The sequence below is a fragment of the Ochotona princeps genome, chromosome X (genome assembly GCF_030435755.1).
Source record: "Ochotona princeps isolate mOchPri1 chromosome X, mOchPri1.hap1, whole genome shotgun sequence".
Classification (NCBI taxonomy): domain Eukaryota; kingdom Metazoa; phylum Chordata; class Mammalia; order Lagomorpha; family Ochotonidae; genus Ochotona; species Ochotona princeps.
Window position 1 is genome coordinate 9,397,735 of NC_080865.1, and position 25,913 is coordinate 9,423,647.

General features: G+C 43.1%; 1 protein-coding gene across 5 annotated transcripts in view; it reads left to right on the plus strand.

Moving 5' to 3' along the window:
- Nucleotides 1-25,265, plus strand: part of ZNF182 (zinc finger protein 182) — a 33,571-nt gene extending 8,306 nt beyond the window's left edge. For 2 of the 5 annotated variants that reach the window (XM_058658510.1, XM_058658513.1), the window contains 3 exons: nucleotides 20,938-21,064; nucleotides 21,314-21,406; nucleotides 23,552-25,265. In XM_058658510.1, the coding sequence (XP_058514493.1) occupies nucleotides 20,938-21,064; nucleotides 21,314-21,406; nucleotides 23,552-25,185 (1,854 nt within the window). In that variant the 3' untranslated portion in view covers nucleotides 25,186-25,265. Of the gene's footprint in view, nucleotides 1-2,477; nucleotides 2,603-18,431; nucleotides 18,564-20,937; nucleotides 21,065-21,313; nucleotides 21,407-23,551 lie in introns of those variants that run through there. The other 3 variants (XM_058658511.1, XM_058658512.1, XM_058658515.1) reach the window with 3 other exon arrangements.
- Nucleotides 25,266-25,913: the final 648 nt, after the last annotated feature.

Sequence of the window (25,913 nt, forward strand, 5' to 3'; positions counted from 1 at the left end):
TCCTAAAATTGTCTGGCTATTTTGCTTTGCTTTTGTTCTTCTGGGTAAATTCTAGAAAAATCTTGTCATTGTAGCTTAAAATTCTTCTACTAGGATTTTGATAGAAATTGAGTTAAACCTATAGCAGAATCTAGAAGAATTGAAATCTTTGCTATGTTGAGTCTGTATTTCAGTTTTTAAATTTCTTATTTACTTCATCAGCATCAGGTAATTTGCAGTGTACAGATCCTGTGTGCCTAAGAAAGTGCTGTATTTACTGTAGTACTCCTTCTGTTAGCCAAGAAATGGAAACACCGAAGTGTCCGTCGGCTGATCAGTGGATAAAGAAATTGCAGTAACTATATATGTTGGAATACTATTCGGCCATGAAAATGATGAAAACCTGATAGTTGTGATGACATGACATGGATGGAACTGGAAGTTATTAGTGTAAGTGAAATGAGCGGAGCACAAAAAGACAAGTACTGGATGATATCATTTGTATAGAATCTTTTTTTAAAATTGTTATTTTGTTAATCTTTATGTAGTTGATTAGGGCACAGAGAGTCAAGGGCTATAGGAAAGTGGTTAAGACCATTGTTTCCACATTCTCTGTCTCTCTCTCTCTGTCTCTCTCTTTTTTCTGTATCTAGGTTAAGGAAGGAGACAAAGGGAGAAGCCCCACCTATCCTCCCACCCATCCCAGGGTCCCCGATATGGGGCATGCTCTGAGGGCACTGTTCAAGTGGTTTTGATAGTTCAGCAGTTCTGAATTGCTGCCAGTCTCGCCATTCCAAGCACGATGAAATCTCTCCAGAATCCACTGGCTGACATAGTCCACCTTAGAGTCTGTCCATATTTTCACTGCTAACACATGGCTGGGGTAGATGATGGATTTGTTCTGTCCTCCATCCTCTGTTGTGGTACCAGGTGTCCTCTGCAGGTTCCAGTGGACTGCCATATCCTCCATGTGCACCTGGATATGCTGCCCACTGCTCTGACTGAGCCTCTGAGGAAGCTCAGCTTTGACACATGCACTTCATGGTCAGACCATGGAACCTACACTTCTCTTCATGGCTCGGGTTCTGAGATCAGCAGTTCAGTTGGAGGGATCCCCAAAGAAACTTGTCTGAGGTGATTGCAGCCCTGATTCTTGTATGTGCCTGCCTATACAGGGCCTGGCACAGTCTGTCGCCCCAATCAGCTTATGCACATGCTGTTGGTGTCAATTGCTGGGTCAGTTCTGTCTCCAGCCCTGTCTTCCACATGAACTCATGGGTGTTGGAGCCCAACCCAATCCTACCCACTGCACACTCGGACCCAACGCAAACCAGTGGGAGCTGCAGCCTAGTCAGAGCAACCTGCAATAACCCCCCCAAGCCCACCCCCTGCTCTGGTTCCTGTGCTTGCCAGTATGTACAATAGATTGGTCCAGTCTGTCCCACATCCCGTTCGGCTCTCTTACATGTCAGTGGGCATTGACGCCTAGTTCAACCCAACCAGCCTTGTATAGAATCTTAAGAAAAAGAAGATTTTGTGGAAGTTCAGAGTAGAATGGTGGTTATCAAAGACTGAAGAGACTGGGGAGAGGGCGAGACGGGGTTGTACTAAGCTGTGGTTAGGCAAGAGAGAGAGGTTCTGGGATTCTCTTGGTATAGTTGAATGACTATCAATACTATTAATGTACTGTGTGAATCTGTTTTTGAAAGAAAGGATTTTCAATGTTTCTACTATTAAAAATACTTGAGATAGATATGATTTGAATATTATATAATGTATACATGCATTAAAACATCAGATGATACCCCATACACATATGTGCAATGTTATGTATAGTTTGAAATGTAAACAGGAAAATACCACAGACTAGCTGGCTTGAAGTACAAGGACAGCAGGTCTTAATTGCTTCTTTAAAGTATTTCTCTCCAGATGGCAGTCACCTTGCAGGTTAGGACTTTAACATGAGCAATGAGGAGGGCATATTTCTGCCTGTGAGGATGTGTTTTGTTAGGCTACCCTGTGATTCCTTTCTAAGGCTGTAGTTTGTGAATGGTTTGGTTTTCAAAATTTCACTTTCCAGTATTCATTTCCAGTCCTTGCGATTTTCTCTACTAAACCCATTATGTCTTTTTTTTTTAAGATTTTATTATTATTATTGGAAAGCCGGATATACAGAGAGGAGGAGAGACAGAGAGGAAGATCCTCCATCTGATGATTCACTCCCCAAGTGAGCCGCAACGGGCCGGTACGCGCCAATCCGATGCCGGGACCAGGAACCTCTTCCGGGTCTCCCACGCGGGTGCAGGGTGCCAAAGCCCTGGGCCGTCCTCCACTGCTTTCCCAGGCCACAAGCAGGGAGCTGGATGGGAAGTGGAGCTGCTGGGATTAGAACCGGCGCCCATATGGGATCCCGGGGCTTTCAAGGCGAGGACTTTAGCCGCTAGGCCACGGCTGCCGGGCCCAAACCCATTATGTCTTTAATGATTGACAGATTCTTCCTTTCCGGGCGGTGTGCCCGCTTCTGCTTTCCTGTGTCATTACATTGGTAAACACCGCCAGTGTGATGTCACGTGTCAGTGGTGAGTGTGTGTATCCAGCCACGTGTTGATTTTGCTTTGAGAGGGTAAGATATCCACATTTTGACCATTCAGTTTGGTGTTTGTTTTGTTTTGTTTTCTAGAAATAGCTTCAGAAAGTTGTCATCTTGTTCTAGTTTCCCTGAGACTTCTTAACATGAACAACTGTTGAAGCTTTCAAATGCCTTTTTTTGGTATCAGCTGACATGATCGTATGCTAATTCTCTAGATTAGATAGGTTACCCTGTTTGAATTTCAAGTAAAGAACTAGCCTTGCATTCCTGAAATTAACCCTACTTGTATATTATGCTTTCTCTGTGTTGGTGGATTTGATTGGCTAATATTTTGGTGAAGACCTTGCACCTGTCTATGCATATGGGTAGTTTTCTTACACTGTCTCTCAGCTGTGGTTTTAAGTATTAAGTATTAAGGTAATGAGTCATAAAATGCATAAGAAAACACTTTCTATTCTATCGTTTGGGGAGATAGTGGGTAGAACTGGTATCGTTTCTTCATTGTTCTGAGCCTTCAGTTTTTTTTTTTTTTTTTGAAGGAGGATTGATTTCATTGATTTTTTTCTCTGTTTTTCTATTTTGAATATTTTTACTATTTATTTGTTTGAAAGGCAGACTTAGATAGACAGAGAGAAAGAGATCTTCCATCCTCTGGCTAACTCCCCAAATGACTGCAGTGGCCAGGACTGGGCCAGGTCAAAGCCAGGGGCCTGGAATTCCAGCTGGGTCTTCTATATGAGTGGTTGAGTCCCAAGCCCTTAGGCTAGCCTCCACTGCTTTCTCCCAGGTATTTAAGCAAGAAGCTGGTTCAGAAATGAAAAAAAAAAAACCAGACTTGAACGGGCATTTATGGGATGCCAATGTCACAGCTGGTTGCTTAACCTGCAGTGCTACAATGCTGACCCAGAGTTTACTGGTTCTTACTGATTTATCTGTAAGATTTATTTATTTATTTATTTATTTATTTAAGATTTATTTTATTATTATTTTTCTTTATTGGAAAGGCCGATATACAGAGAGGAGAGACAGAGAGGAAGATCTTCCGTCAGATGGTTCACTCCCCAAGTGAGCCGCAACAGCTGGAGCCGAGCCAATCCAAAGCCAGGAGCCAGGAACTTCCTCCAGGTCTCCCACGTGGGTGCAGGGTCCCAAGGCTTTGGGCCCTCCTCGACTGCTTTCCCAGGCCACAAGCCGGGAGCTGGATGGGAAGTGGAGCTGCCGGGATTAGAACTGGCGCACATATGGGAATCCTGGTGCGTGCAAGGCAAGGACTTTAGCCACTACGCCATCGCGCCGGGCCCGATTTATTTCTTTTAAAGACAGAGTTGGGATGTCCAGGATGAGATTTTTTCTTTGTCTGAAGTTTACTTTGGTTGTTATTAACATAACTCCACTTTTCCTTTAGTGAATATTTCAGTGGTATATCACAGACCATAGAGCTCAAACAACAGAGATGTATTTGTTACAGTTTTGAAGGCTGGGAAGTCCCAGATGAAGACACCAGCTGCTTGGATTGTTGGGAAGGGCACTCTTTGTGCCTTGCAGATGGCCAGCTCTTGCTTTTCTTCTGGAGGGAGAGGGTTTTTTTTTCCCTCCTTACTATGTGGTAAGTTCCTCAACATGTTTTAGTTGTCTTGTGTTTTATATACTTGAAAAACCACACTAGGAAAATGTTATAGCTTTCTTTGAAAAATACTGTTTATTGGAAAGGCAGGGTGACATAGAGAGAGGGACATATACACACACACATTGATCTTCCATCTGCTGGTTCACTCTCCTGATGCCCGCAACAATTGGGGCTGGGCCAAACCACCGGTAGCCAGGACGTCTACGTGAGTCTCCCACATGAGTGCTAGGAACCCAGGTACCTGGGCCATATTGGCTTCCTGGGTGCATTAACTAGGAAACTGAATCAGAACAGCTCAGTAGTAGGGACTGTAACCAGGCTCTCTGTTGTGTGGAATGTGGGTGTCCCAAACATCAGCCTACCCCCTTGCAACACAGTGCCTGCTTCAATGTTATAATGTTTACTTCCAACTGTCAAAGATATTTTAAAGATGGGGCCAGCGCTATAGCATAGTAGTTAAAGTCCTTGCCTTGAACACGCCGGCATCCCATATGGGCGCTGGTTCTAATCCTGGCAGCCCTGCTTCCCATCCAGCTCCCTACCTGTGTGCCTGGGAAAGCAGTTGAGGATGGCTCAGTGCTTTGGGACCCTGCACCCGTGTGAGAGACCTGGAGGAAGTTCCTGGCTCCTGGCTTTGGATTGGCTCAGCTCCAGCTTTTGCGGCTGCTTGGGGAGTGAACCATCTGACGGAAGATCTTCCTCTCTGTCTGTCCTCTTCTCTGTATATCTGCCTTTCCAATAAAAATAAATAAATCTTTTTAAAAAAGATATTTTAAAGAACTTAAGATGGACCACTGCCATGGTACATCAGGCTAATCCTCTACCTGCAAGAGCTGCCACCCCAAATGCTTCATTTCCTTCCTAGTTCTCTGCTTGTGGCCTGGGAAAAGCAGGAGAGAATGGGTCAAGTCCTTGGGCCCCTGCACCCACATGGGAAACCCAGGAGAAGCTTGGCTTCTGGCTTCAGTTTGACCCAATTCCAGCAGTTGTAGCCATTTGGGAAGTGCATCAGTGGATGGAAGATCTTTCTCTGTTTCTTCTCTCTGTAAATCTGCCTTTGATATAAAAATATATTTTTTTTTTTTAAAAGAGAAGAACTTAAGAGTAAGGGCTGTTTGGTGTGGTAGGTTAAACTGCTACTTGCCATGTCAATATCCCATATTGCAATACTAGTTTGATGCCAGAGACCAACTCTAGCCAAGTTTGGAGCTCAGGAAGGGTGTGTGGAGCCGGCGAAAAGATAAGACACGAAAACTGTCACCTGGTGCCCTCCTGTAACAGCTCAAGAAGCTGTCTTTTTTATTTACTCAGACATATCACAAGCATCTGCACACACATTTGATTGTCCTGTTTTTACTTCAAGAGTAAGTGGGTATGCGGACATTTGTTCATTCTGTTTGTACTTCAGGGCTAAGCAGGTGCCCCTAAAGATAATTCTGCAAAATACTGTATTCATATTCTTCAAAGCAAGCCATTATTCATTCTTCAGTAGTACCAAACGAGCGACAGCCAGGACTCCAAGGCCAAGGCACGTGCGATTACCTGCTAATCAGTAATACATTCCTACCACATTTCTATTTCTACAGTTTACCCATCATTTAATGGGAAAAATATGTCACAAGGGAAAAAACATAAAGATCCAAGGCAAAGCAACTAAAACAGCTACATTTTCTATGCTCCAAAGAAATTGCAAAGACAGGCTAGCCTTTAAGGTCACAGTAACTGTATTTATCGCCATAGCAGTTTCAGCTCACACTCCCATCACTTCCATTAGTTTGTAGGATTCTTATCAGGCCCTTTCCCAGAAGGTGTGCTACATGTCTGGGCCAGATTCCAGGGCAATGGTTAGGCACACAATAAGGTGTCCAGAAACGGCATGGACTTAATTGTGCTCCTGTGTGTAAATTGCTGCAGGCCCACTCACCAAGACGTTAACAGAGACAATAACTCCCAAGCTCACATCGGTTGCAAAAACCATCCCATAGGGGCAGACAACAATGCCTCAATATATTGATTACGGAATTCTTAGTGGGGTGGTTGAGCATCTATGCAAAAGGGGATGAGACTGCATCAAGGTGGTTGGAGAGACATCTGCCCTGCCAAACAGCTGGAAGCTTCTCTGGGCCTTGCCAAACAGGGAAGCTATTCTCTTCACACCTTCATGTCATCCACACCCACAGTATGGACCCCAGCAATTTTTTTCTTAAAGATTTATTCTTATTTGAACCTCAGTTACAGAAAGGAGGAGAAGCAGATCTTCCATTCACTGGTTCACTCCCCAAATGACCATAGTGGCCAGAGCTGGGCCAATCTGAAGCCAGGAGCCAGGAGCTTCTTCCAGATCTTCCACATAGGTGCAGGGAACCAAGGACTGGAGCCATTCTCTACTGCTTTTCCAGGCCACAAGCAGGGAGCTGGATCAGAAGTGAAGCGGCCAGGACATGAACCAGTGTCTAGAGCCTGGCGCAGTAGCTTAGTGGCTAAATCCTCACTTTGCTTGTGCCAGGATCCCATATTGACACAGGTTCTTGTCTTGGCTGCTTCACTTCCCATCCAGTTCCCTGCTTGTTGCCTGTGAAAACAGTAGAGGATGGTTCAAAGCCCTGGCCCTGCAGCCATGTGGGAGACCCAGAAGGAGCTCCTTGCTCTTGGCTTTGGATCAGCTCAGCTCTGGCCATTGTAGTCACTTGGGGAGTGAATCATCAAATGAAAGCTCTTCCTGTCTCTCCTCTCTGTATATCTGACTTTGCAGTAAAAATAAATAAATCTTTGTTTAAAAAAAAAACAAGTAGAGCAGTCAGGCTAGAATAAGTGCCCATATGGGATACTGGCACTAGCATGCCATAGGCACTAGCAGGTGGAGGATTAACCTTAAGAAGAAAAGAAAAACAGAAAGACCAAAAGAGCTTTCCCATCCATTAATTCCCTCCCCAAATGGCCAGAATGGCTGCAGCTAGGCCAGACGGAAGCCAGGAGCCAGGAGCTTCATCCAGGTCTCCCACATGAGTGCAGGGCCCCTAGGACTTGGGCCGTCTTCTGGTGCTTTCCCAGGTACATAAAACAGGGAGCTGCATGGGAAGTGGAGCAGTCGGTACTCCATCTGGAGCTCACATACAGGGTGCCAGCATTATAAAGTGCAGCTGTTTTGGGAATGCTCCTTATGGGCTTAAGAAGATGTATATTCCAAATATTTATGTCCATAAGGTCTACTTTATTGAATATGGAGTTTAGGTTTTCTATATTCTTAATTTTGGTCAGCTTTACCTTGTGCTGAAAATAGTGTCTCCTATTGTTAGTGTTTGTTTTCTCCTTGCGTCTCCTGTACTTTTTGCTTTATGTAGATGTTTTCTTGTAATTTGTTCCATAGATATCTATAACTACATCTTGTTACAAAATTGACAGCAAGACATATCTCTTATTGTGGATTCTATAATAAAAATGTGACTTTTATATTTAATTATAATTTCGCTATTTGGTTTGAATTACGATGTTAGAATAATACTCTGCTTTCTTGTTTCCAGTTGTCAGGAATACTGCTACCTACTTATTTTTGGTCTTCCAGAATTACTTTCAGGTGTGTCTCTTATATACAGAATTAAGCTGGATCTTATGAGCCAATCGGAAAATCTTTTCCTTCTAATACATCTTCTTAAAGCTTCATTGTATTTATTGATTTGGCTTATGTTTGGTCTGTACTCTAACATGTGTTATAATTGTTGCATGTATTCTATTATGTTCACTTCTGCCAGCAACTACCTAGAGTTGGGCTCAATGTCACTGTTCACACTCCTGCATTAAATATTTCAGATACCAGTTGCTAGCTTAAGGACTCCCAAAGCACCCTCACCTCCGACCAGCTGCCTACAAGTTTCAGGGTTCTCAGAGTCTCTTCAGATTTGATCATGTGGTAGAATGAGTCATAGACTCAGAAAGGCACTATGTGTATGATTACGGTTTGACTATACTGAAAGGATACAAGGAAAACCAGCCAAAGGGAGGGCTGCCTAAGCTGAGGTCTGGGAGGATTCCAGCTGTGAAGCTGTTCACCTTCATTCCGCTGTCCCAGACCACATTAAGACTTGACAATATGTGAAATATTGCTGACTAGGGGAATTAACCAGGCTTTTGATGTCCAGAGGGGGTTTTTGGTTTGTTTTTGAGGTCTCATTATATGTGTGTGATTGATTCATTGACCATAAGGATGGACGCAATCTTCAGCCCCCCTCCCTTCCCTAGAGCTTGGCCTGGGCAGTACGTGTTCAGAACCCTGAACCCTCTGGGAATTGAATGTTCCCTCCATGGCCTGTGTTGGGATTTAACGGCCTTGTGAAAATGCTCAGAAGTTTGACCTTTACAAGGTGAGGCTGGCTCCGCCTTCAGGAGTGGGATTGGCACCAGCACTGTTTTAAAAGGGTGAATTTGACCCCTTTCCATGTTTTGTTTTTGTCCCTTGTCGGCTGCCAGCCACATAATCCTTGACTTCTCAGCCTCAAGAATTGTGAACAGTAATTTTTTTATATTTAAAAATTTTTGGAAGATTTTATTTATTTTTATTGCAAAGTCAGATGTACAGAGAGGACAAGAGACAAAGATAAAGATCTTTTGTCCACTGATTGACTCCCCAAGTGGTCATAACGGCCAGAGCTGAGCCGATCCAAAGCCCGGAGCCAAGAGCCTCCTCCAGGGCTCCCACGTGGGTGCAGGGTCCCAAGGCTTTGGGCGTCCTCTGCTATTTTCCCAGGCCACAAGCAGGGAGCTGGAGGGAAAGTGGGGCTGCCGGGACCAGAACTGGCAACCATATGGGGGATCCTAGTGCGTTCAAGGCAGTAACTTTAGCTGCTAGGCTACTGCACCAGGCCCGTGAGCAGTAAATTTTTAGTCATTATAAATGATTCACTCTGAGGTATTCAGAGAAGAAAAATAGATTAAGACACTCTAATCACATACTAGCATTTGCTGCTTTCGTCAGCTTCATTCTGAATCATTTCCTTAGCTTATGCAATCTAGGAGCCCACCATGAGTCACTTCATTAGCAAAAATGCTAAGAGCGCACTATGAATGACTTTGGTGGTTGAGATTTTTCTTCTTTTTCTATGCACTTATAAATATAGACATTCCCTGTTAATAGTGCTTTCACTTTATCCTGTATGTTTGATTTGTTAAGTTTCATTTTCATTTGTCTCAAGGTAGTTTCTAATTTCTCTTGTGGTTATTATGTAGAAGTATATTGTCTAAAGAACTATTAGAGCCAGACTGATCCACCAAACAAACCAGGACCCAGAAGCTCGAGAGGACTAGTAGGGAGATAGTGGGCACCTCCTTCGTAGTTTCTTTTAGGATCCCCGCAATCGAGCTTTCGGTCTCTGGAAGATAAACATCAAATGACAGAGGACAGAACAAGTCAATCGACCACCTCAGCTGTGTGTTGACAATGAAAAAATCGGGCAACTGGAGACTATATGATGGACAGTGTCAATCAGTGGATTCTCCAATGACCGCATCGTGCCTAAAGTGGTGAGACTGGCAAAAATACAGTTCTGTAGAACTATCAAAACCACTTTGCCGGCTCTGCCTTTAGACCAGAGATGGTCTCCCCAATAAACTGATGGACATTTTTGGACAAAAAAAAAAAAGTATATTGTCTAATTCTCACCTGTTTTGCCAGTCTCATTATTTCTAGTTTCATTCCATTGTGATTGGAAATTAGATATTTTTAGAAAATATTTATCTACAGGTCCAGCGTTTTGGCTCAGTAGGTTAAGCCGCTACCTGCAGTGCCAGCATCCTATATGGGTAGTTGTTCAAGTCCCGGCTGTTCCACTTTCCAGTTCAGCTCCCTGCTAATGTACCTGGGAAAGCAGTGAATGATGGCTCAAGTGTTGTACGCCTCCATCCATGTGGGAGACTAGGGTGATGTTCCAGTCTGTCTCCTGGCTATGGCCTGAGCCATCCCTGAGCCATTTGAGGAGGCAATCAGTGGATGTGAGAGTTCTTAATGCAGTATTTCTGTCTCTCTGCTTTTCAAATAAATGTCTCCCGCTCTACCTCCTTCTCCATCGTCTATCCTCCCCCTCCTTCCCTCCTTCTAACATCCCTCTCCGTTACTACCTTCCTCCCCTCTCCAGTCTCCTCCCTCCTTCTATAGTCCACTCCCTCCCTCCCTCCTTAGTTTCTTCCCCCTTCCCTCCCTCACCATCTCTGACCTGCATTCCCCCTCTCTGAGCTCTGCTTTCTCTTAAACCAATATTCCTATGTGGGATTTCAGCACTGCCAGCAGCCACTTAAGCTGCTGAATTGCAATGCTAACTTCTGGGAAACATTTGGCATGCTTTTAGCCCTTCTAAATTTATTGACTTGTTTTTATGGCATAGCATATGGTCTATCCTGAAAAATGTTCCATGTGTACTTGAGAAGAACATGTGTTTTTCTATATTGGGTGAGGTGTTCTATATTTGTTAGGTCTTCTTGGTTTTCATTTCTTTCTTTGATCAAATTGTCCTTCATGTTTTTTGGGGGGAGGCCTCTTGTTTAGAGCATATATTCAAATTCATTATATCTTCTGATTATTTGGCTCTTTATCAATGGATAATGTCATTCTCTCTTGTAAGAGATTTTGGGTTGAAAATTGTTTTGTGTGATACTAGTCTATACATCCCAGCTCTCTTTTGGTCGTCATTTCCATGGAATATCTTTCCATCCATATATATATTTCATTCATATATCCTTTATATGTAAAATATATATGTGTGTATTCATTTATTTTAGTTCTGTTGACTCTGAGATTTCCTCTTACCCTTTCCTCCCTGACTTCCCCTATATTATTACGATAGTATAATCCTTCAAAAACAGTCATAAGTTCATCATTCTGCTATTTAAGCATATCCTGATGTTGTAAGTATAGTCAAAATATAGTTAACAGTTTTATTGGGAGTCCATCTTTGATTTGGTAGTAGAGATGCATACTGTATTCTATCCTTCACATCTGGATATGATAGTCTCCATTACACAGTTACTATACATCCCCTGAAATGAAGAGCCATAAAGCAAAATCAACAACAGGGAGAAAAACAGAAAATTTACAACACCATGAAGTTAAATAACATGCTACCGAATGACCGATATGTCGCTGAAGAAATGAAAAATAAAGAAAACTTCTTGAAGCAAATGTTGCTGTGAATGACCTATGATTCGGTGAATAAATTAATAAGAAAATATTTGAAAGAAAATATTTGAAGAAATGAAAATAAAATCAAAAATATCAAAACCCATGAGATGTAGCGAAAACAGTACTGAAGTGTACTTAATTTCTAATATATCAGCTTTCATTTGATTCACTGCTGCTATTTCCTGTGACATATTCCTTGAATTCCTTGGACTCCTCTATGGTTTCTTGCTGTTGTTATGAAGCTTTATAACAAGTTTTTGAAATGCTTTATCCCCCATTTCCTTGGTGTCTTCCTCAGTTAACTCTGAGGTTGGCAGAGGCTTTTGCTCCTTCACAGGGAAGTCATCAGTGATATTTATTGTACCTCTGTCTCTCCTTTTGCTCTTGGTCATCACTATTCTGGTTAGCAGATTTCTCTCTTTGGGGCAGGTTTCTAAGCTGTGTTGCCCACTGGCCTACAGCTCCATTCTACTGGTTGTGTTCAGTACCTGGTTCTGTTTGCAGTCATTTTTGACATTCCCTCCAGCAAGTTTCATTCGCAGATTCTTGTTTTAGGCTTCCACCATGGTCTCCGTAGCCCCAGCTCCTGACTCACCACTTTCCACCCCTTGTGATCCTGTGCTGCAGCTGCACTATTGCCTGCACGGCCCTTCTCCCACTCCTGGTTCAAGCAGTGCCTGGAGTTAGGGAGACACCAGCCGTCCTTAATTGTTGGGTTGTCAGTGGTGCTGGTCATGCTGAAACCTGCTGGCCATTAGGTCTGAAAGCCACCTGGACCTATTTTGGGTGGAACTTGTAGGATCCCAAGTTGGTACTATTTTACCTGTGAGACGAGTGCAATCCCTTGAGCTAAGAGTGAGTTCTTTCTTGGTTCCGGGCCTGTGCAGCTCACTGTTGTTCCTTCATCCCCAGCCTTTTCCTCACTACACAGAATGGCACCTGATCTGGCATTGGTTGGGGTCTGGGCCCACTGGCTGGTAGGTCTGAAGGCCACTTGAACCCATTTTGAGTGGAACTTGTAGGTCGCTGTGGTACCAGTGCCGTGCATTGTGCCAGACATGGGTTCTATCCCAGCTTAGCACATGTGCAGCTCACTGTTGTTCCTCCAGCACCCTCCCACGCCCCCAGCCTTTCCCTCAGTATACAAATGACATGCTGATGTGGCACTGGTGGGGGTCTGGGCTTGCTCATCATTAGGTCTGTAGGCCACCCGGACCTATCTTGGTTGGGACCTGTAGGATGCCAAGTCGGTACTGTTTTCTCTGTGGGACCAGTGCAATGTATCGAGCCAGGAATGAGCTCTTCTGGCTTAGCACATGCACAGCTTGCTGTGTTCCTCCAGCCCTACAGCCTTTTTCAGTACACAAAGTGGCGCTCAATGTGCCACCGGTCGGGTTCTGATCTGTGAAATCCACCCTGTTCCTGCACCTCCTGCTTGGACTGCCACTCTGCTTCTGCTCATTCTTGAATCAAGCAAATTAGTAGGACGGGCAGTTCTATGCCTGGGCTCACCTCCTGAGCTCCTGGTGAACTTCCCTCCCACCTGGCACCTGGTGGAGCTCTGATTGCTGATTGCCAGCCGCCACTGGGGTATCTGGTCACTGCAACATCGTTCCACTGTCTGCTGCTCCCCTGTGTGCATAGATCTGTCCTTCTGCTGTCAGCTTGTCCTTTCCTGTTTCCTGAGATTGTGATGTCTCTGCTTCACCCTGCCTAATGACTCTCTGTTTTAACATCTCCTTTCCCTATGCTACCATCTTGTTTCTCTGTTTTTTTTTTTTTTTTTTCACTTTCATCCTGATTGTGGTTTTAGATCTTTGATGCTGTGGGCTAAAACACAAACAAAACCCAGTAACCACAGAAGCCAAACATCTCTTTTAGTCTTTGAAAATTGGCTGAATGCTGGAGCCTGGATATTCCAGGACTCAGTCACTCTTGTATCCAGCCACAGGTCAGCCCAAGGTGAAAGGTTGTAGTCATCTTGGGTTTGTGACTTCATGTTTTATACTGAATGTATATGTGGTTTCTAAATGTTTCTGTCCATAGTGCTTTAATGTGTCTGGATGGCATCACTCACTGGAGGCTGCAGGTTGTTTTATCTTGCAACCTTTTAGAGCAGTACCTGCCGCTTTTCCAGCCTGAGTTCCAAGGTAGGCAAAACAGAGAATAGCATTTTGTTTTCGACTTTCCAGTAGCCCAGCAAATTAGAACAGACACACATTATTAATAATTTTCTTTCATTTACTTATTTTTAAGTGTTTGCTACATAGGTGGGGGGAGTCTCAAACCCATGCAGGAATCTGGCCAGGATTGCAGGGGGAGGTGAGTGACAAAAAAGATCCCACTCTCCCCCGTGTGACCACAGAGAGCAGGGAGATGCTTCACTGCTCCTTGCTGCCAAATCACATCAGTAGCGAGGGACCGAGCCCCTGGTTGCATACCAGGACCCTGTTGGGGGAAGGAATTTCCTGAGGGTGTTACTTGAGTAGTCCTGATTGCTTTGAGATGGTGTTGGGTTTGTGTGCCAAGCAGGCACACATTAATTTATGAAGATCTCTGCTCTTCCGGGGACCAGGGACCAGGTTCGCACATGAGGAACATGAGCTGTGGCCGTGCATTGGAACGGTGGAGCAGGGGCACACACAAAAGCCTCAGAGCTTTCATTTTTCCATCACTTTAAAAAAAATGTGTGTGTACCTGTTGCTACAAACCTTTGTTTTCCAGAGTTCTGGCAAAGTTGCTTCTCACACTTTCTTTGTTTTTCAGGTTTCTGTTATTGGAGATGCCTGCTCTCCCATTTCCCTGTGCGTTGATGTTTTTGTTACCTGAAATGTTTTCGCGTTTTCCATTATCATAGAAAATCTTTGCATAACTTCAGCCTGTAATTGCTTCTTCTGAGCGCTGGGGTTTGGGGTGGCTCACAGGATTCTTAGTTCAGGAACACCACTTTTGGACAACGAAGCGGACTGTGGCTTTGTGAATGGATGGCTGTTTCTTGGGGCATTGTGGATCACAGATACGGATACTCTGATTTTTTTTAATCATTCCTGCCATATATGACCCTGGGTTTCTCCCTTCACCCCCCCCCCAGACTTTAAATGATGCTTTCTCATTCCTTTTTTTTTAATTATTATTGATAGTTTTTAATATGCCTTCATGACTGAATGCACATTATATTTCAAAGCAATTTTTTTTCAGTTTTAATATATTTTTATTTTGAGTTTTGAATTGTGTGGTACAATTTCGTATAGGCTGAGATTCCTGCCCAAACTCCCACCTCCCACCAGATTATTCCCATTTTGTTACAATAGTGTAGTCCTTCATAAGGAATCATAATTCTGTCAGTCTCTTATTTAAGTGTACCCCAGCATTGTTGGTACAGACAATATCAGACAGTCCAGCATCCCATTGTCTACACATGTCCAACAGTTTCATTGGGATCCATCTTTCGTCTGGAAGCAGGGATGCATGTTCCATTATACTCCCATATCTGTACATGATAGACCCCAGTACTCCATCACTGTACATTTCCATAAGTGGGAAGCCATGAAGCAAAGTCAAGAACTGGTATGAGTTAGAACAGCCACAACAGCAACAACATCAACAACAAATTACAGCACCATGAAAAAAATGCACCGCTGAGTAAACAACACATGGGTGACAAAAAGGAAACATAAAAGTCTCTTGGGAAAAACGATGCTGTTGTATAATCCATGAGCCAGTGATGAATTCGACAAGAGAAAAGAAATTATTTGGAGTAAACCAAACTGAAATTTAAAAAAATCAAAACACATGGGATACAGCCAAAAAAGTAAACAAACAATAAAAAAAATAGTATGGATTGGATTGTTGAAGTTACACTTTCCATGTTGATTTCTGCTTCCTCATTCCTTTTTAGTGTTTCTCTCTCAAAAGTGATGCTCTTTATTGTGACTGCCACCTTGGGCCCTGCACACCTTTCCCGTACCTGGTACTCTGATATGTTAGCCAGTGTTTCAGTAGGTGTATTCATATGAGAGACTTTCTCAGCATGGTTACAGCTCACCTTCATGCTCCCCACTGCCATCTTCTGTCATCTTCACTGGCTTTTCAAGCCCTCCTCAGGGTCCAGAAAGGTTTATGGTGGAAGTTTAGAAGACAGTTGGGCTGGAGTTTGGTTCTTTTTTCCCTTATAGATAATTATGTGAATACAGTTTTGTGTTTGCCTAATATATAAATATTCATGCATTTAAATTCATGTTGCATATAAATAGAAAATATATTTGAGTACGTTTTCTTCCACTGTGACTCAAGTGACAATAGTCATTTTCTAGTATAAATTGTACATCCTGAAGGTGTAGTTGGTATTTTTTTTCTCCTTATGTTGATCTGTATAGTTTTTGGAGGGTAGATGAAAAGATTTGTATGGATAAAATGATTCTTGGTTACCCAGAAGTTATTTAAAATAAAATTTGAAAGGTACAGCTACAGGGAGGTGGCAAGTAGAGAGATGGGGAGAGGAGAGGTAAAAGGAAAGAGGGAGAAAGAAAGAGAATATATCTTTCATCTGCTGGTTCACTCCCCAAATGCCTGCAAGACCCAGAACTTTATCTAGGTCTCCTGCATGGGTGGCAGGGCCCCAAGCACTGGAGCCATCTTCTGTTGCTTTCCTTGATGAATGAGTTGGGAGCTGAGCTAGTTAGAAGTAGAACAGCCTCTAGACTTGAATTGGTACTCTCAGTAAGGAATGCGGGTGGCACAAGTAATAGCTTAATGTGCTGTGCCACCATGCTGGTGCCTTTCTTTCTGTGTCTCCCTCCCTTAACAAAAAATAAGATATAATTTGTATGTAGTAAAATAGAGCCATTTGAATGTTTGGGCCTGCTAGTTTTGATCAACTCATACAGCTATGTAATTATTACCACATCATGTGGGTGACCCCTTATAATGAAGCCTTTGCTGTACTCCAGCCCAAAGCAGTCACTGAAGAATTTTTGGTCCTTAGTTTTGCCTTTCCCATGATCTAGTAGAAATACAGTCATGTGGTAGGCAGCCCTTTGTGTCTGGCACATGCCGTTTGAGGTGAATCTCTCTTGGAGTAGGTATTATTAGTTCCTTCATTTTTAATCCTGAGTTGTGGTACAGTGAATGGTTTCCAAGTTCTTTGGATATTCACTGGCTAACAGGGTATTCAGGTTGTCTTTAGGTTATGGTGATTAAAAATAGGGCTGCTGTATAAGTGTTTGTGCATAGGTTTTAAGGTTTACATAAGTTTTCATTTCCTGCAGCAAATATTTGTATATCTTGGATTGGCATTGCACGTGCTTTATGGTAGTATGTTATGGTTCATAAACAACTGAAAAAGTCAGTTTCGCATTCCTACCTATGATAGCCAAAGTCCTGTTGCAGGTTGTATAAGGCCTGTGGAATTGTTTGCTCTGGTCCTGCCAAGGCAACAGCAGGCATGACTTGAAATTCAGTACGTCTGTAGAAGGCTAATTTTTAAGTTGATCACTTTCTGTTTTTTAAAGATTTTTTAAAAATGTGTTTGAAAGGCTGAGATACAGAAAGAAAAGACGGGGTGAGAAAATCTTCATCTCCTGGATCACTGCCCAAATAGCCGCAACAGCCAGAGCCAGGCTGATACAAAGCCAGGAGCTAGGAGTTTTTTCCCAGGCCTTCCGCATGGGTACAAGGTCCCAAGTACTTGGACCATCTTCTGCTACTTTTACAGGCACATTAGCAAGGAACTGGATCGGAAGTAGGGCAGCCAGGACATGAGCCAGTACCCATATAGAATGTCAGTGCTGCAGGTAGAGGCCGAGACAGCTGTGCCACTGTGCAAGTGCCAAGTTGATTTTTTTTATGGCCTGCAAATGATGTTACAAATATCCACATAGCCCTTGGTAGAAGCAAGCTTCCCCACACCTGCTCTGCAGCCTCATCAGTAGTTGGTATCTTCACACACCACCCAACCCCAGTTCCAACAGGTGTGGCAGTGGGTCTCACTCTGGTTTTTTGTAGTCCATTTCTGAGTACTAATGTTGAGCGTCTCCTTATTTGCCATTTGTATGTCTTTTTCAGTGAAATACCTCTTTGGCCCATTGTTTAAACTTTGAGTCCTTTTAATTAGCCTAAGTTCTTTGCCCAGTATTTGATTTTAGTATATTTTCTTCCATTGTTTTTTTTTTTAATCTGTCAGCAGTATCTTGAGTTTGATGTCATGTCTAAGAAACACTTGTTTAAAAAAAATGTAAGGGCCCAGTGTGATAGCCTAGTAGCTGAAGTTCTTGCCTTGCACACACTAGGATCCTGTATGGGTGCCAGTTAGTGTCCTGGCAGCCCCGTTTCTCATCTGGCTCCCTGCTTGTGGCCTGGGGAAGCAGTCAAAGATGGCCCAAGCCCTTGGGACCCTGCACTTGCGTGGGAGACCCAGAAGAGACTCCTGGTTCCTGGCTCCTGGCTTCGGATTGGCACAGCTCCAGTTGTTGTGGCCACTTAGGGGAGTGAACCAGTAGATGGAAGGTCTTCCTCTATGTCTCTCCTCCTCTCTGTATATCTGGCTTTCCAATCAAAATAAATAAATCTTTAAAAAAATTGAAAAGGTTGGGGTTGGCAAGGTGGCCCAATGGCTAGACCCTCATCTTGTACGTGCCAGGGTCACATGTGGGCTTTGATTCATGTACCGGCTTTTCTAATTTCCATCGAGCTCCCTGCGTGTGGCCTGGGAAATCAGTTGAGGACGGCCCAAAGCCTTGGGACCCTGAACCCCACATGGGAGACCCAGAAGAAGCTCCTGGTCCTGGCTTTGGATTGGATCGGATCCAGCCATTGTGGCCCCTTAGGGAGTGAGCCAGTGGATGGAAGATCTTTCTGTCTCTTCTCTCTGTAAATCTCCCTTTCCAGTAAAATAAATCTTTAAAAAATGTAAAAAGGTTAGAAAGAGTTCCTCCCATATTTTCTTCTAGAAATATTCTAAGTGTAGATTTTACACTTACTAGGTCTTTGGCCTTTTTAAGCTCACATATATTAGAGGTGTTGATTTAGGGTTTCTTTTTCTTTCTCGGCCTCTGGATATCCACTTGTTCCAGACGAACATTTTCCGTTGAATTGCCCCCATACTTTTGCAGAGCAGGTGGGGCATGTACAAACAAGACACTGTCCACCAGGGCAGCTTTCCTTGGGGGGCCAGCCCACAGTGAGCTTCTATTATCCCTTGCTGTGTAAGTAACAAGTCACTCCATGTACCTTGCATATGGATGTTCTGTCTTATTGGCATCACTGGTAACCAGTGCACAGTGAATCTGCTTTACAACTGTTGAGTGGTAGTTCATTCGTTGTCATTACCACACAGCTTTCCATTGAATGACTATGCCACAGGCTACCTATTCTATTGTTCACGGGTTGGTTTCCCCCTAGCCTCCATGATTTAGTGTTAGGAAGACATTACAACTTCTATAAACATCCTTGTACTTGTTTTCTAGAGTACATATGCATGCTTTTCTTGAAATTGTAAAAATGTACATAGGAGTTGAATCTCTTGGTGATGGTGTTTTGCAAATCATTAGCTTTAGTAAATAACCTGTTTTGCCAAAAAGAGTATTCCAGTTTATCTTCTTAATACCATTCACATTTCAATACAACATTCTGATATGTTAACTCTGCACAGTTGTAACCTTTCTGTTGGATGCGTAAGTGGTAATCTCGGTGTGGCTTAAATTTTTGTCTACCTGGGTGCTAAGGTGGTTGGGTGCATTTTATGTTTGTAGGCTGTTTGGTTTTCAGTGAGGTGTACCTATTGGCTTCTCTTGTCCAGTCTCCTTGGTCGTTGCTTTATATGGTCCACATCTGATGCCTTTAGTCCTTGTGACTGTGGCAGATGACGGCCCCATCTGTGGCCTGCCTTTTTCAGTGCCCTACTTTTACGTTCCTAACACAAGGATTTTGCTTTATGAGTGGTGCTTGTCATGTCTTGGCTTTGGAATTCTTTCCCTTTCCTAAGCTTTTGAAAACATTTTTTTTTCTCCATTGTGTTGACCCACTGAGCTCACAATTGAGGTTTCCCCAAAATCAGGTTGGGGAGTTCCTTGCAAAGGAGTGGGCCCTGTTGGGATTCCAAGGAAAATTGCTGAGAGCCAGGCTTCTCAGTCCAAAGCATTTATTACGGGAGCTTACTTAAGATAGCTGCAGGGCCCTCAGGACAGAGTGAGAGGAAGGGGTGTCCTTCAGGATGTAGAGCTTGATGAGAGAGTCTCAGGAATTTGGCTTAGGGCCAGGGCTGGTTTCTCTGTGCTTTGGGCTACAGCCTTAATGCTCAAGTCCCAAGCTTGAGTTCAAGGCTGCTGGGAACAACACAGCCCGCTGGGTTACAGAACACTTTAGTTACTGTGTTCTCACAAGGGCAAGAGACAAAGCAGCGGGAAATACCATTCCTTTATAGACTCTCATATTAGCCTATAGCTTATTCTCAGCTGTTTTTTTTAAACAAGTTTTTCAATAAATGTTTATTTCCATTTATTTTTTCATTATTTGTTTATTAAGAAGGTGTGGGGATTGCAGACCCACGTGAGCCACTGATGCAGATGGAGAGGGTGGGGTAGGGGGTGCAGAGAGGTGAGAGCAATGTTTCCACTCTCCCTCTGTGTCTGCAATCGTGAGGGGAAGGAGGGCAGGGTAGAAGGTGTGCTGCTCCTTGCTGTCATACTGCATTAGTGCCAGGAGATGGAGGTGGCCTCTTGATGGCCCCTCAGCGTCCCTGGTAGGGGAAAGAATGTCCTGGAAGTGTTGCTAGGGTGGTAGGTGGTGAGATTGCCAGAGTGAGGCAAATATGATTTCGTGCTTGTGCCCCTAAGCTTGCTGCCTAGTTGTCCTGATCCTGCCCCTCACGTAGTAGAGCCTTATTGTAGCTGATTTTTTTATATGATCAGAGAGAATACATTTAATTTCCCTCCATATAGATATCCAGTAACCCATCTGCATTAATTAAAAAGATCTTCCTAGTAGTTACTAAGCTGACTTGGTCATAAATCAGGTGCCTATGATATTTGGATTCTCTTTTTAGCTCCACTAGAATGTCTGACCTTGAGATAAATATCCTGTCATTTTAAACATCACATTATTTAATGGAATAGTTTTTCTACAATCATTTGTGATTCTTCCACAGAGTAGGTCACTGTCTTGATGTGAAATAGACATGCTGTATTAAGTGATTGTGGTGAACTGAAAACCCAGTCAGAAGTTTCCCTACATTCAATAGTCCTCATCACTCAGGGATGAGCATTGTTTAAAAAATATTTTATTTGAAAAAAAAAGCAGCGGCAAGACTGTCCATCTACTGGTTCACTCCCCAACTGGCCAACAACCAGTACTGTGGGCCAGACTGAAGCTGGGAGCCTGGAACTCTCTCTAGGTTTCCCAGGTGAGTGATGGGACTCAAGTAATTGGGCTATCATCCTGACTTCCCAAGTGCATTATCAGGGAGCCAAATCAAAAGTAGAGCACTTGGACTTGAACTCTTAATATAGGATGCCAGTGTTGCAAGTGGCAGCTTAATCAGCTGTGGTCATCATTTTGGATAAAAGAAATGTGCTGTTACAGGAACTTGTGACATTTGAGGACGTAGCTGTGGATTTCACGCAGGAGGAGTGGCAGTACCTGAACCCTCAACAGAGGACTCTGTACAGAGATGTGATGCTGGAGACCTACAGCCACCTGGTCTCCATGGGTAAGAATGGCTTCTTTGGGCAATTTCGCTGTTTAGGATGATTCTGTCCAGTAGAGGCTTTTTCTTTTTTCTTTTTCCTTTTTTCTCTCCTGACCAAGGTGTTTACAACCTGGAAACCCAGAGTGAAATGGTTGGCCTTTATCGTGTGCTGAGCAGTAGGTCCCTTGTGTTGCCCCCAGGACTGCAGGTTCCCTCTGTCTCCGAGATTCTAGAGACCAAAGAGGTATCTCTGTCATTTCTCATTTACAGGCCAGCAGGATCCCAAACCAGACCTCATTCTCAGGTTGGAAGCAAGAGAGCTGTGTCTAGCAGAAGGAAAAATCGCAATTTGGAGCTCTCTGGGTAAGTACGATTGACCTGGGCTCTGGAGAAATGCTGTCAGACATTAAGACTGATGTTCCTCCATGGACCACTCCCCCTTGGTTGAAACTTACCTACAAGACTCTGTGCAGTTCCTTTTGGCTCATGTGTAAATGCCAGCATCTCCTGCTAGGACTCGCATCTGTCACTGGCTTGTCTGAAGCCAGGCCCATGTTAATCACAGGCCTGGACTCTGATACTTAATTCCCAAGTGGACTATCCGAGTCCATTCTTCTGGCTCAGCCTTAGATACTTCAGTTTAGAACATATTTGCAGGTTTACCATTCTAAGATTAGATTTTATGTTTTAAAATTTTCTGTTGCTTAAAAAGTTGCTTTATTGAGATAATTCATAGGCCATAAAATGTTCTTTTTAAAAGTGGTTTTTAAATATATTCAGTTACGCAGCCATCATCTGCATAAGTAACTTGAACCCTTAGCAGGTGCTTGCCATCCCTTCTTCCTGCCATTCTCTGCCTGTCACTGATCTACTTTGTCTGTGTGATTTGGCCTGTTCTGGACATTTCACATCAATAGACTCAAATGTAAGCTTTTATTCCTGGTTTCTTTGTTTTCATGTTGTGGCATACATCAGGACTTCATTTCTTTTTTAAAGACGTAATTTATTTGAAAGGCAGAGTTAGGGGAAGAGAGATCTTCCATATATCCACAGGTTCACTCCACAAGCATCTGCAACAGGTGGGGCTGGGCCAGGCTAAAACCAGGAGCCCATGTGGATGGCAGAGGACCGAGCACTCTGGCCCTTTTCTGCTTTCCCAGACACATTAGCAGGGAATTATATCAGAAATAGAGCAGCTGGAATTCAAGCTGGTGCTCGCACGGCATGCTGGCATTGCACCTGGCTGCCCAGCTGACTGTCATATGTTGCCCCTTATAAGAGGATTTATGTGCCATGGAGTAGATAAATCACTGTGGGTTTTTTGGTTTTATCCATTCTGTTTTTGCTATTAGAAATAATACTCCTAGGAATATTCGAGGATAGGGTTTTTCTGGTTTCCTTTTACATATATATGGGGAGTCTGAAAAGTTCATGGAAAATATGAGGTATGAAAAAACTATGCATGGATTTTAGATTTTTTTGTACCAAAATAACTTATGTTTTAATTCCATTTTCCATTAACTGGCATACTTTCATAAACAGGGTTGGAATTGTTTTATCAGTGTGCTGTGTCTAATACTTTGAAGAACTGCCTGACTGTATGAATATCCTGTTCACATCCTAAAGGTTTTAGCAGTCATTGATTTTTCACCTGAATCAATTATTGTGAAGATGACTGATTCTTATGGTTTTTTTTCACATCCATTCCTATCATTATTCATTTAATGTCCTTATCTAGCAGGAATTCCTTCAGGCTAGTACCTCTGTCTTTTTGTCACATCCCTCTCATTCTTTTATCTCTGTGAGATTATGTGCATGTTGCAGTGGATGAAGCAAGTACCAGTGGTACTTCAGAAGTTAAAAATCAAGTTTTCAGAGGACTGAACTGCTTCTTGAAAGTTATCTAGATTCTAAATATAGCAAAATATGCAGGACAGGGCCATGTGGTGATGGAACATGACAGCTGGCTTGGAGTTAATAAAAGCCACAGTTTTAGTGGGCAGGAGCGGAAGAGGTGGTGTTAAAGTGCTGTGAATGAAAGCTTGCATAGTCATATAAATACACCCACATTAAGGAATAATTTTAGGTTTGTTTCTCTTTTTTTTTGTCACGCTTGTTTTTCTAGGTTTTTCTGGTTTTTTTTGTTTTTTTTTTTTTTTCACCGAGAAAGTGGATTCAGGGTTAGTTTAAGCCTTGAGCCCAGTTATGACACTGTTGCATTCCTATCTTGCTGGAAAGAGTGTAAGTCAGGTAGTTAAAAAGATTAAGAGAGGTAAGGTTCCCAGAGTTGGTGGAAGTCAGAGATGATGCAGAAGTAGGGTGAAGTTTCAGCATGAGATTTCAGCATGAAAGGCTGAGGTTTCAGCATGGGATTTTGGAGCTTTGAAAAAGACTGTCTCTGGGCATGCTGATGAGATGAAAGTGTCTTTCCATGTAGTAGGACATTTCTAAGAAACATATCAGAACGCCAGAGTGTAAAGATGTTTGCTTTCACTTTTTTTTTCCTAGAAGAGGTTGGCCAAGGTGATGAAGAGATCAGGAGGTGGCAGCAGGATTACCAAGATAAATGTGTGTTGATGCAGTTTGGATTCCCTGACAAGCAAACATTCACTGCAAGGAGTAGTCATGACTGTAATGAATTTGGTAACACGCTTTATCTGCATTCAAACATTGTTGCTTCAATACAAAGACCCAATAAATATGAATTATTTGGAGATAATATGATAGATAATTTGGGCTTATTTAGAAGCTCTGCTGAAAAGAAACTGGATAGTGGAGGATGTGCAAAATTATTCTTCCATGCTGAGTGTGAGAAAACAAATCCTGGAGTGAAACCCTATGGCTATAAAGAGTGCGGAAAAACCCTCAGACGAAAGAAAGGCCTTAGTCTACATCAGAGAATTAAAAATGGAGAGAAACCCTTTGAATGTTCTGCATGTGGGAAAACCTTCAGCAAGAAGTCCCACCTCATCGTACATTGGAGAACTCATACAGGGGAGAAGCCTTTCGAATGTACTGAGTGCGGGAAAGCCTTTAGCCAGAAGTCTCAGCTTATTATTCACCTTAGGACTCATACCGGAGAGAGGCCATTTGAGTGTCCTGAATGTGGGAAAGCTTTCCGGGAAAAGTCAACTGTCATCATCCATTACAGGACTCACACAGGCGAGAAACCTTATGAATGCAATGAATGTGGGAAAGCCTTCACTCAGAAGTCAAACCTCATTGTCCATCAGAAAACCCACACAGGGGAGAAAACCTACGGATGCACTAAGTGTGGGGAATCTTTCCTACAGAAGCTTGATCTAATTATACATCATAGTACTCACACAGGAAAGAAGCCCCATGAATGTAATGAGTGTAAGAAAACTTTTAGTGACAAGTCAACTCTGATCATACATCAAAGAACCCATACAGGGGAGAAGCCTCATAAGTGTAGTGAATGTGGGAAGTCATTCAATGAGAAGTCAACCCTCATCGTTCATCAGAGAACCCACACAGGAGAGAAACCCTATGAATGTGATGTGTGTGGAAAAACCTTCACCCAAAAGTCAAACCTTGGCGTACACCAGAGAACTCACTCAGGAGAGAAGCCCTTTGAATGTAACGAATGTGAGAAAGCCTTCTCCCAGAAATCCTATCTCATGCTGCATCAGAGGGGTCACACTGGAGAGAAGCCTTACGAGTGCAGTGAATGTGAGAAGGCTTTTTCCCAGAAGTCCTATCTCATTATACATCAAAGAACTCATACAGAAGAAAAGCCCTATAAATGTAATGAATGTGGTAAAGCCTTCAGAGAAAAGTCCAAGCTCATTATACATCAGCGAATTCACACAGGAGAGAAGCCCTATGAATGCCCTGTCTGTTGGAAAGCTTTTAGTCAGAAGTCACAGCTCATAATACACCAGAGAACGCACACAGGAGAAAAACCTTATGCGTGCACTGAATGTGGCAAAGCTTTCAGAGAGAAGTCAACATTCACCGTACATCAAAGAACTCATACTGGAGAGAAACCCTATAAGTGCACAGAATGTGGGAAAGCCTTTACCCAAAAATCAAACCTTATTGTTCATCAGAGAACTCACACTGGGAAAAAGGCCCATGGGAGAGGCCCCACCCGGAAGTCAAAGCTCACTGCACACTGAGGGAAAGTTGTATCGATTTAATTTGTGTCTTCAAAGTATGTTCTGACTGATGATGGTTTAAATATGGAGAGGGAAAGTCAGCTGTTTTTTCCTTACTCCAAAACTACAGAAGTGTGATCTCTAACAAAATTGGGCGGAGAGAAAACATGAACCCAAGGCTGCAGATGTGTGTGACAGCATGGGTAAGGACTCTTAGCTGAGGCTCAGGATACACTGTGAGGTACAGAACCCATAGACACAAAAGTTAACAGTGTGTTAGCAGCTCAGGGGTCTCCTGAACCCTTTAGGGGTCCAGGAGGAAGAGGTAGGGGCCTCAGCAACAAGTCACTGTGACAAGCCATATTTGTAGAGAGTAGTCTATGTTGATGGGAGAAACAGTTTTAGGGTGCTGGGGTAACCCTGTAGCCACCCCCTATTCACTGACAAGTGTGAGAGTGAAGGGACTTCCAAGTTTTTAGAAAATATATCCCTGGTTTCTTCCCCTACATGAACCTTGAGTGAATAGCCATGTCCAGGAAAAACTCTTCTCAAAGAGAATTCAAAAGCTGAAAAACCACAGTTGCAATTCTACGACTGTAATTCCACATACAAAAAGGTTAACATGCTGATGCACTGCCTGTGCAAATAAAAGGTTGGAAGCAGTCTGAGTGCCAACAGCAGGATTTTGGTTCCCTAAGTGATGTTGTATTCACATGGCAAGCTTCGAGGTAGACAAGAATGAGTAAAGA